At 42.2% G+C, this 12183-nt stretch overlaps 1 protein-coding gene across 1 annotated transcript in view; it reads left to right on the plus strand.

The window, feature by feature from the left end:
• The window catches only part of LOC123511550 (probable serine/threonine-protein kinase kinX), a 21970-nt gene extending 11254 nt beyond the window's left edge, over positions 1-10716 (plus strand). The window contains exons 3-8 of the mRNA XM_045267549.1: positions 1-139; positions 319-482; positions 2963-3235; positions 3884-3994; positions 5476-5628; positions 9542-10716. The exon at positions 1-139 is cut by the window's left edge and continues 6 nt beyond it. Coding sequence (XP_045123484.1) covers positions 1-139; positions 319-482; positions 2963-3235; positions 3884-3994; positions 5476-5628; positions 9542-9668 — 967 coding nt within the window. The 3' untranslated portion in view covers positions 9669-10716. The remainder of the gene's footprint in view (positions 140-318; positions 483-2962; positions 3236-3883; positions 3995-5475; positions 5629-9541) is intronic.
• The last annotated feature ends 1467 nt before the right edge of the window (positions 10717-12183 follow it).

Consider the following 12183-nt stretch of genomic DNA (forward strand, 5'->3'; position numbering starts at 1 on the left):
GGCGGTGGAGAGCGAGAAGGCCTTTCGCAACGCTGTAGAGGCGCTTCTACAGTGCCAGAAGACGGAGCCACGCATGAGCGGACACCAGAAACTCCTGAAGCAGACACACGCCACCAGGGATCACGAGGAGGCGCCCCCGGTGAGAGAGAGAGAGAGAATTACCATATACACCTTTGCTCTATTCTCTCTCAACATTCCTTTGTACACACAGTTAATTTATTGACAAAACCAAAACAAAAAAGCTTCCATAAACAAAGAACATCTATTTAACTTTACATTTTGCCCATTTTCTATCATCATCTATGTCTTCCCCATCAGGAGTCATTGGGAGCCACTGCCGCCCCTTCCCTCATGGTGGTGCCCTCCTCCAGTCATGTGTTCGAGTGTACCATCTGCTTCGAGGAGGCCGTGCCCATCAAGGACGTGGCCACCTGCGACGCCTTCACCAACTACCACCTCTTCTGCATCGAGTGTATTAGGAAGTAAGGCGGCTGGAGGCTTTGGATGGTGGGGGGCGGGTGTTTGAAGGGTGGAGAAAGGGTGGTGAGGGGTTATTATGGTGATGGATTCTCTCTCTCTCTCTCTCTCTCTCTCTCTCTCTCTCTCTCTCTCTCTCTCTCTCTCTCTCTCTCTCTTTTTTTTTTTTTTTTTTTTTTTTTTATTTAAACATAATTTATACAGAAGAACATGTACCCAAAGGCGCACTGTCGTGTGCTACCTATTCTAAGGGTACTACAATCTATTTCTCTACAATATTTACAAGACTTAAAAATAGATAATATACAAGATGGTCAGCATGTAAATGGAGCACTGTTCTTTTCACTTCACTAGCACTATTCACGCACTGCACTACACTGAGTGTCACGTCACAAAGAGTGTCAGAGGAGTTGGCAGTGTCTGTCTCCACTTATGTGCCATCAGTTTGACACTGTGTGTGTTCATCTCCTGGACGTGAGGCACCGCGGCCGTGAACAAGTTCCACATCCTGGAGACGCGTCCTGCGAAGGTGCGTTGATGCTGACACCCGTGGGATCGCGGCACCTCTACGGCGTCACCACCATTGAGCACCGTTCTCGTGCTCCGTGCGGTGACTCTCAGAGGATGACGCAGCCCTGCCAGATGTGGCACTCTTTGCACCTGTGCCTTATGGAACACTACGATTGCCGCCACATCTCTGCGGTGTTCCAGTGAATCAAGAGGACGCTCAGGCTCTGGGTGAGGTGGTATTGCAGCATCTACTAGCCGTATGGCGCGGCGTTGGATGCTGTCCAGTCTCCTTCTGTGTGTGGCGGCACAGGACATCCAGGAGAGCTGCGTACTCAAGGTGGGGCCGCACCTGTGCCTTGTACAGCAGCAGTCTCCCCTTCCTGTCGAGGAAACTGGCGATCCTTCTGAGAGCGGAGATCCTGTGAGAGGCTTTCTTGGCAATGGATTTGACATGGCTGTCAAACCTCAGCCCTCGATCCACCTCCACTCCAAGTATCTTGACGTCATCTTGGAGTGGGAGAGCAGCAGCGCCAAAAGACAACTTTCCTGCCATTGCTGCCATGGCGGCTGGGGACCGAGAGACAACCATTGCCTGTGTCTCTCTCTCTCTCTCTCTCTCTCTCTCTCTCTCTCTCTCTCTCTCTCTCTCTCTCTCTCTCTCTCTCTCTCTCTCTCTCTCTCTCTCTCTCGTTCTACCTACTGTTTTCCTCTTGCTTCGTCTGTTTTCTCTCCTCTCTCACTCTCTCATCACTTGTAATTTTTTTTCATTTACTTTTCTTCTGTTAAGGTCATAACATATTTCTAGAATAAGCCCAGAAAAATACTAACATAGGTACTGCAAAGATAGATAGTCAGTCGTACGTATGTGTTCTCATGTGTTCTCATTTTTTTTTTTTTTTTTATTAATTTTGATACTGAATTCTCATTAATTAAACCACCACCACCACCACCACCACCACCACAACAACAACAACAACAACTATGAAAAGAAAGCACCTTCGAAAATTACCACTAACTTCCTTCCACCAGAGCGTGTCAAAACAATGTCACGATAAAAGACTTCCAAAACTTTGAAGCATATGACGACAAAGTGTTTAAAATGTTTAGTGCTGTTTCTTTGTCACTTAGCGGAGGTGAAAACACGAGAGAGTGATCATCGTCTTTCATTATCTTCCTCTGCCTCCCTTCACTGTCTTCACTGTCTTACCTTAACCCTCGTCCTTTATCACCCTCCACACACACGCCCTTCTCAGTCACACCTCTCTACCCTCAAACATACATACTTTCTCTCTCTCTCTCTCTCTCTCTCTCTCTCTCTCTCTCTCTCTCTCTCTCTCTCTCTCTCTCTCTCTCTCTCCTCTCCACGCCCTTCTGCCTTTCCTGTATATCACGCCTCCCCTTCAATCACACACACACACACACACACACACACACACACACACACACACACACACACACACACACACACACACACACAGACAGGACTTTAAACCTCACGCCCTTTCCCTCTCCCTCACGTTACGCCTTCACGCACCTTAGTAACGTCACTCCTCTAACACACACACACACACACACACACACACACACACACACACACACACACACACACACACACACACACACACACACACTCACTCACACTCACTCTCTCACTCTCTCTCTCTCTAAATTTGTACGTGTTAATTTTAAGGTGTTTTTACGGTTCTAGAAGCAGACTGACAATATTTCTGCATCATTAACTGGAAAACACTCTTGAAAACCTAGCTGATCATTCCTGTGGCCTTGGAAAATAGTCGCGTTTCTGAATACACACCTAAAACTCACCTCCACCCCCACACTACGATTCTTATTCACCTCACTCAACTTCCTCATGTTCATCCACTCTTCTTCCTCATCAATCTGGAATTCACACCCTCCTGTATCACTCACCGCTAACTCTTCGCCTAACACACCTTCTGTCTCACTCCTCCTTCAGACACGTGGCGGCGCTAATCGGCCAAGGACAATCCAAGTTCCGGTGCATGAACGGCTACTGTGAGGCGGAGTTCTCTTGGCGGACCCTGCGGCGTGTGATGGAGCCAGTGGTGTACAGGAAGGTGCAGGAGCAGCGGCAGCAGGAGGAGGTGATGGCAGCGGGGGTGGAGAACCTTGTGTCGTGTCCCTTCTGTTGTTTCATGATTATTATGCCAGACCCCGAGAATAAGGTCTTGGAGTGCCTCAACCCAGAGTGTCTCAAGGAATCCTGCAGGTGTGTGTGTGTGTGTGTGTGTGTGTGTGTGTGTGTGTGTGTGTGTGTGTGTGTGTGTGTGTGTGTGTGTGTGTGTGTGTGTGTTACATTTTCCTTCTTCCCTCTCCCTTTCCCTTATTTTTCCCTTCTCTCCATTACATTTTCCTTCCTTCCTTTCCTGGTTCCTTTCCCTCTACCTTTTCTTTGTTTTCTACTCTCCCTTCATTACATTTCCCTTCCCTCCTTTCCTCAAATGTGCTCCTTTCTCCTGTTTTCCCTTCTCTTTTTCCTTCCTTAATGTGCTCCTTCCCTCTCCCTTTTTGTTTTTCTCCCTTCACTACATTTTCCTCCCTATTTGCTCTCCCTTTGTATCTTGTTTTTCTCTCAAGTAAATTTTCCTTCCCTCCTTTCCTCCCCATCTTAAAAACACATGCCTCGCTTTTTCCTCGTCTCCTTCCCTCGATTCCTATCTCATAACACGTGCCTTGACTGCCTTCCCTCCCTCCCCATCTCCTTTCCTCCCTACCCCCTATCCCCTGCCCCCCATCCTCACCTCGCCCCTGCTCGCTCCCTATCACATTCACGTATTCACACGCGGAACTTGGAATCAACACAACAAACGTAATGAATGAATGAATAACCGTGTGTATGTGTGTTTGTCTGTCGCAGGATGTGTAAGGAGTCTTCCCACATTCCCCTGCGCTGCGAGGAGGTGGAGAGGGAGACGCAGAAGGACGCGAGGACAATGCTGGAGAATAGGATGGCGGAAGCAATGATCAGGTGAGTGGTAGTGGTAGTGGTAGTAGTAGTAGTAGTAGTAGTAGTTTTTATGTAAGGTGGAGAAGCTGCCCAAGGGAAACAAAAAATTAAAAAAAGAAAAGGTCCACTTAGTTGCTAGTCCTCTTGCTGGTGGTGGAAGTAGTAGTAGTAGTAGTAGTAGTAGTAGTAGTAGTAGTAGTAGTAGTAGTAGTAGTAGTAGTAGTAGTCAACAGAAAAGAAAGAGATTAGTTAGTTAAGGCGAATATCAAATGGGAAAGAGGAAGAACAAAATTTTGGAAGAGGAAGAGAAGAAGAATGAAGAGTTAAAAAAAAAGCCACACTGGAAAGAACAAAAGACAAAATAAATAAGTTAGAAGGAAAATGAAGGCGAAGACTAAGGTAAAGAAGAGGAAGAGGAGTAGTGAAGAAGAAGAGGAAGTTTGGCAAAGTCTGTTACAAATGAAGGGTAAAGAAGAAAAATGACAAAATAAGAAGCAAAAAGGGCTGGCTAAGTAAGGAAAACGAGGAGGAGGAGGAGGAGGAAGATGGATGGAGGCGAGACGAGGGAGAGATAAGGAAGGAGAGGTGAAGTAGTAGCGTGAGGTGGAAGAGGAAAGGAGGAAGAAGGGGAGAGATGAGAGAAGGAGGAGGGTGTGATGACAAGGAGGTGAGAGATGGAGGAACGGAAGACGAGAGAGAGAGAGAGACCTGTTATTAATTTGCTTTGTTGTCATTCTCTCTCTCTCTCTCTCTCTCTCTCTCTCTCTCTCTCTCTCTCTCTCTCTCTCTCTCTTGATCTATGAGAGTACACATTGCAGGGAAACAATAGGTGTACATATGCAATAATTCACGCCTTCTGCTCTTCCCCCTCGTGTTGAACGGTAAATACAGAAACGCTGAATTACTGGTGAAAATGGTGCTTGCAAATTAGTAGTAGTAGTAGTAGTAGTAGTAGTAGTAGTGGTAGTAGTAGTAGTTGTAGTAGTAGTAGTGTCACCTTTCCTTAATTACTTACCAAGTCTTCTAATGTCGTAAAGCAGAATGGCAATAAGACAAACAGTCATCTTACTTTAGTTTTCTTTTTCTCTCTTTTATCTTTTTTCGACTTCTTTGCATTATTTTCTTTTCTCCTCATTCTTTCACCCACGTACCTTTCTATCTATATTCTATTCATTCGCTTATCTATTTACTCATTTATCCTTTCATACATCCACGTATCTATCTATCTATCTATCACATTCATATAGGCATACATTAATTCACTTATCTATCTTCTCATCCATACACTTATCTATTCCGCCTCTCTCTAACTGTACCCATTTACCTATCTACTCATCCATTCATTCCCTTTATCTATCTACCCACTTATATAACTATCTACATGTATCTAATCCACTTCTCTCTAACTATACCCTTTTACTTATCAACCCATCCACTCAATCACATATCCATCTACGCATCCAGTATCTATCTAACCCACCCATCCATGAATCCATCCTCAGGCAGTGTCCCAGATGCGGCAAGAGGTTCGTGACAGAGGGCGGGTGCAACAAGATGACCTGTTCGTGCGGTACTGTTATGTGTTACGTGTGCAAGAAGGTTATCACTGACGGCTACAACCACTTCGAGCAACGCGGCGGGGTGGTGTCCAACAAGTGAGCATCCCTTTCTGTTTTATTTTGTTCTTTCTCTATTTTATTATTCTAAGAGGGGAATTCCGGTCAAGGGTAATAAAAACGAGTCAACCCTAAAAAATTAACTGCCCACTTATACGCCAGTCCCCGAGTAGGTTCAAGAGAGTTTGCCAAAATAGAATGGGGATAAATGTCTTGAAACCTCCTCCCTCTCAAATGAGTTGAAGTCATAGGAAGATGGAAATACAGAAGCTGGTATAGGGAGTTCCAGAGTTTACTAGAGAAAGAGATGAAGGGTTGAGAGAGTTTGTGTGTGACTTGGTGTGGTGTCAGTGTCTAATAGTGTCGTAGTATGGTCTGAAATAAGTGTGTGTGTGTGTGTCTGTGTGACTTGCTGTGGTAGTGCTGTAGTATGCAATTTCTGAGTTAAGCTTGTGTGTGTGTGATTCACCTCCTCGGTCGTCTGCTGGTCACCCAGCCAGTCTTCCCCATTACGGAGCGAGCTCAGAGCTCATAGACCGATCTTCGGGTAGGACTGAGACCACAACACACTCCACACACCGGGAAAGCGAGGCCACAACCCCTCGAGTTACATCCCGTACCTATTTACTGCTAAGTGAACAGGGGCCACACATTAAGAGACTTGCCCATTTGCCTCCCGCTTACCGGGATTCGAACCCGGTCCTCTCGATTGTGAGTCGAGCGTGCTAACCACTACACTACGCGGTGTGTGTGTGTGTGTGTGTGTGTGTGTGTGTGTGTGTGTGTGTTGTTTGGTGAAGTTCTTGTGCTTGTGTTCGAAATTGTTCATCTGAGGAATCTTAATTTATAACACTTCCTTAAAAAAATCACTGGTAAATAGATTATAGACATGACTGATGGTGAGTGTTGTTCCTCGTGATCTGGCGTGACATGTGGTGACAGGTTTGGTGATCATAATGCAGTTCGCTCTTCAATAACTGAGCACACAGGCGAGGCGATGTAGTTGCGTTGTGTGTTGTGTTGTAAGTGTTTTGCCTTTACAACAACATTAACTCTGGATTTTTTAAGTCTTTTTTTTTTGTATTTATTTCTATTTATTTAGCTATTTTTCCCACTCTCTACCTGTGTTTTGTTTAGATTTCTCCCTTCTCTCATATCCTCAAAAATCTATACACAATTCGTCTTACAGTTTTCTTATCAGTCAAAATGAAGCCATCCAACTATTTTTTTTTTTTCCTTTTCTCTTGTCAATAACTACCAGATTTAATTCAACCTCAATTATTGTAAAAAATGTATACATCACTTTCGTACAATTCTCATTATTAGTAGTCAAAAAAAAAAAAACAGGGGACAATATTTTCCTCTTTCTTCACTTGCCAATAACTACCAGATTTATTTCAACCTTCTCACTTATCGTCAAAAAAAAAAATATATACATCACTCTTCTCTTCCAGATCTCATTATTAGTAGTCAAAAAGAAAAGAAAGAAAGCATGGGGCAATATTTTTTTCTTCACTTATCAGTAACTACCAGATTTATTTTAACCTTCTCAATTACCGTCAAAAGTTTATACATCACTTCTCTTTCAGTTCTCATTATTAATAGTAAAAAAAAAATAATATATAATGAGAAAAAGAAACCACCCGACTATATTTTCCTCTTCACTTGTCAATAACTACCAGATTTATTTCATTCCTTCTCACTTATCGTCAACACACACACACACACACACACACACACACTTCCTCAACACTTCTCATTATTAGTAGTCAAAAATAGAACCACCAGGCAATATTTTTCCTCTTCACGTGCTGTCAACAAATAACTACCTGATACATTACCCTCCTCCTCTATTATCATCCAAAATATAAACAGTTTCCTTGCACCTTTCATTATTAGTAGTCAAATGGAAAGAAAACACACACACACACACACACACACACACACACACACACACACACACACACACACACACACACACACACACACACACACACACACACACACACACAGGACAATAATTCCCTCTTCACATGTTCTCAATAACTATCAGATTTGCTATTAACCTTCTTCTCACTTACAACTTTCATTATTAGTCAAAAAAAAAAAAAAAAAAAAGAGAAACCATCTGGCAACATTTCCCTATTCACCTGTTCTCAATAACGACCACATATATTAACCTGGTGACGCCTCGGGAAGTGTGTCACAGGGCGCGGTAGTCGGAGTAGCGCAAATGAAGTGATGTGTGTGTGTGTGTGTGTGTGTGTGAACTGTGCGTGATGGAGGGCAAACAATAGAGACGCAGGTGGCGGTGACTAACAGTGGGGACGAGATGAGCCCCTGCAGAGAGAGAGAGAGAGAGAGAGAGCTATCACGATTTGCGTTGCCGGGGTGATATGATTGGCACGAGGGGGAGAGGTGGCACTGAAGGGAGAAGAAAAGGCAATAGCAATTCTGGAAACGGGGAATGAAAGACAAGAGTTTAGGGAGTTGATATTTCTAAGGGAGTGTCTGTCTGTCTGTCTGTCTGTCTGTCTGTCTGTCTCTCTCTCTCTCTCTCTCTCTCTCTCTCTCTCTCTCTCTCTCTCTCTCTCTCGTCATGGTACTGAAGGGGTTAAGCGTACCAGTAAACCTAAACTAACAGAAAAAAACTAACTTGGTCCAACCGTGCGGAGACAAAGACGGAGAAAAAGCTGGTCTAGTCTCGGTCAAGTGTGCCAAACGTTCGCAGGTGAACAAGTAAACAATAGTGCCACTTTGAAGCGTGGACAACAGAGTGCCTTGCTTGCCTGGTCTATCGCGTGACATTCCAGTTTGTGCATTATTAAGTGGAGCAGCGAGGCGGGTGGCGCGGACACGTCTCAGTAAGCACCAACTTGAGTGTCCAGCCTGCCAGTGTGGGTCAGAGAAGCGTGTTGTGGTGTTCGCTCAATAATGGCAAAGGAGGCAGGCATTAAGAAAACAGTTTTGTCACTTGTTCATTTCCACTTCAAGACAGTATTATTCTTGCTTACTCATTCCCTCTTCCTCATTCCCGCTCCCAGATTTCATTGCCACTTACTCATTCCACTTCCTGACAGCATTACTATTTCCTCATTCCCACTTTCAGATTTCATTACTTTTCCTCATTGCCACTTCCAGATTTTATTTACCTATTCTTCATTCCCACTTCAAGATTTCATTATTATTTCCCCATTCCCACTTCCAAATATCGTTACCTTTCCTCATTACCATTTCCAGATTTCATTACTTTTTTCCTCATTCTCGCTTCTAAATATCATTACCATTTCCTCATTTCCACTTCCAGGCAGCATTACCTCTCCCCATTCCACTTCGAGACACCGTTAACATTTCCTCATTGCCACTTCCAGACACCAAACCTCTTCCTCACTCTCACGTGCAGACATCGTGATCACTTACTGTATCTGAGAGGAGGCAGCTTTAGTACCCGTCTTATAACAGTACCAGAAGAGAGAAGATTAGGACACAAAAGAAAAAAAATAATTTAGGCCTACACGTGACAAATCCTACAAAAAAAAAAAGTTATGCTAAAATATAGGTGAAAAAAACAAATATAATACATAAATATACTCAAAATAAAAACAAACCTACACATCCACTTGTCATCCCTCCACCCCCCTCACTAACTCCACACCAGGGTCAGTATTCAAAAACGCTCTGCTCTTTCACCAGGACTATTTTCCAAGGCACAGAGATGATTAGCGGGTTTTCAAGAGTGTTTCTTCAGTTAATAATGTAGAAATCTTGTCAATCTGCCACTATAATCGTAAAAACACCTTAAAAAACTAGTGTAAATTTTAGATAAAGCCTTCTGAAAAAGTGGAGGTGAAGCACAGAAATATTTGAGAAGACGAGCCTAACATCCTCCCACCACCACCACCACCACCACCACCATCCTACCCAGAGTAACACCCTATGAACCCCTTTACAGATGCCCTCTTTGGACCAACGCCACGGAGCTTCACTCGGGGGAGGTGCGGCAAGCGGCACAGCAGGGGAGGCAGGAGATGGACCCTGGCCTAAGACTGGTACACGACCCTACCCTCAACATGGACTAGACGTGGGCGCAGGAGGAGCAGGAGGGAGAGAAGTATGGGCTGGATTTTCAACGTAAGAGAGCAGTGGGTGAAGAAAATAGATGATACTCGTACACTAATACATAAGGAGGTGAAGAGAATGCCATATGTTGTGAGATGATAGGAAATTGAGAAGCATGGACTGGATTTTTCAACGTGAGAAAGCAGTGCGGTGGGTAAAGAATAAAGGAGATGATGCGTTAATAAATAAGGAGGTGAAAAGAATGCTGTACGTTGTGAGATAGAAAGAAAAACGTAACTCAAAAGAAGCATGGACTGGATTTTTCATCGAGAGAGAGCAGTGCAGTGGGTGAAGAATGGAGATGATGCATTAATAGGTAAGGAGTTTTAGATTATAGCATACGTAGAAAATTAAAAGAGAGGAAAAAGTAACTGAAACGAAGCATGGGCTAGATTTTTCAACGTGACAGAGCAGTGCAGTGGGTGAAGAAGAATAGACTTGATACATAAATACATAAGATTATAACATGTGAGATAAAAGAAAAAAAAAGTAAATGAAAAGAAGAATGGGCTGGATTTTCAACGTAAGGGCAGTGCAGTAGAGGAAGAAAATCGAGAGGTTGACATATTAATACATAAAGGTGGTGAGGAGAACAATACCATACGTAGTGAGACAAAAGGAGTCAATAAACAGAAAATGATAATGATGAAAGAATGGGCTGGATTTTCAACGTAAGGCTAGTGCAGCAGGTGAAGAATAGAGGAATTGACACATTAATACATAAGATGGTGGAGAAATTAATAGCATGCGCAGTGAGATCAGAGGAACCAATGAAAGGAAGATGAAAAAAGGACAAAACATAATGGGAGAATAAAAGTGAAGGGAAACAAAAATGTGATTGGTGAAATGAAGAAAGTGATGGAATGGAAGAAAATGCATAACCACACTAAGAGAATAAAAATGTAAATACACAAATACAGTGATAAAATGTGAAAAGGGGAAAAAAAATTAACGATGAAGGTACGTGAGGATAATGAATGCATGAAATTACACGGTTGATAATAAGAAGAAAGATTGAAGTTTATAATGGTAAGTAATGAAAATAAACGCACGTAATGATATGAGAGAGAGAGAGAGAGAGAGAGAGAGAGAGAGAGAGAGAGAGAGAGAGAGAGAGAGAGAGAGTGGAAAGATTAAGCAGGACAAAGATGAATAAAAGGAAAGTAAGAAAGAATGACGAAAACGAAGCTGATAGAAAAATTAAAAAGGAAAAAAATAATAAAAATGCACAAAGAAAATAAAGTACGAAAAAACAACTAAGCACAAGAAACAATAACGAAGGAATGAGAAGAAAGAAAGAAAAGCTGAAGACTGAAGAAGAAGACAGGAAGACAAGCAAAACTCAAACAAACAAATGAAGAAGTGGAGGACGAGTACGAAGAGGAGGAAAAGAGTAAATGAAGAACAAAAACGGACCAAAAAAAAAAAATAAAAATAATAATAAATAAATAAATAAAAAGGAGGAGGAAGAAAAAAGACCACAAGGAGGAGGTAAAGAGAAATATAGAAGTGTCCCTCCACAACAGTAAGTATTATTAGCTAACCATAAACCGCAATACTACATGTGTGTGTGTGTGTGTGTGTGTGTGTGTGTGTGTGTGTGTGTGTGTGTGTGTGTGTGTGTGTGTGTGTGTGTGTGTGTGTGTGTTTTGGGGCGATCTCTGATGAAGTGACACAGAGCTCATAAGTCACATCACGTTATATTTGAAGGTCATGTGAGGTTAGCTTAGGTCAGGTCACGTCAGGTCATATTACTGTAAGTCTCAAGGTCACACAAAACAAGGAGGAATCACAAATCTTTTCTTTCCGTTCACTACTTCTACTTTGAGTGTCACTGTCGCGTGTTCAGTTTTTACCCAGTTTATTTCTACGCGTCATTTACTCACGTGTCATTGTATCTTGCACCTTATCCACTCCACCCCTTTATCTAGTAGCGGAATCTTGACACGTTCTTACTCGATTGTGGTAATTTTTTTTTTTTTTTTTTTATTATTTTGTGTTCGCTTACTCATTTCTTGCATTGATTTATATCCTGTCTTTCTTATTCAGTTTTGTTATCTTTCTTTTCTTCAGTTTTATTATCGTTTCTTTCATTAATTTGTATCCTGCCTTCTTGTTCAATGTTGTTATTAGTCGAGTGTGGTGAAGTCTCATGTTTTGTCTTTATTATTAAGTGTGTTTATCATTTTTTTTATTTATTTATTTATTTTTTTTATTCTGATTTCTTGTTCAATTTTGTTATTAGTCAAGTGTGGTGAGTCTGATGTTTTCTTTATTCATTTTTTTTTTCTCTCTCTCTCTTTTCTTCATTAATTTGTATTTTGCCTTCTTATTCAATTTTATTTTATTTTCTTTTTTCATTAATTTGTTTTTTGTGACTTCTTGTTCATTTTTGTTGTTATTAGTCAAGTGTGGTGAGTCTCGTGTTTTATTTGGGTGTTTTTTTTTAATCATTCCTTTTATAAACTTGTATCG

The sequence above is a fragment of the Portunus trituberculatus genome, chromosome 31 (genome assembly GCF_017591435.1).
Source record: "Portunus trituberculatus isolate SZX2019 chromosome 31, ASM1759143v1, whole genome shotgun sequence".
Taxonomy (NCBI): Eukaryota; Metazoa; Arthropoda; class Malacostraca; order Decapoda; family Portunidae; genus Portunus; species Portunus trituberculatus.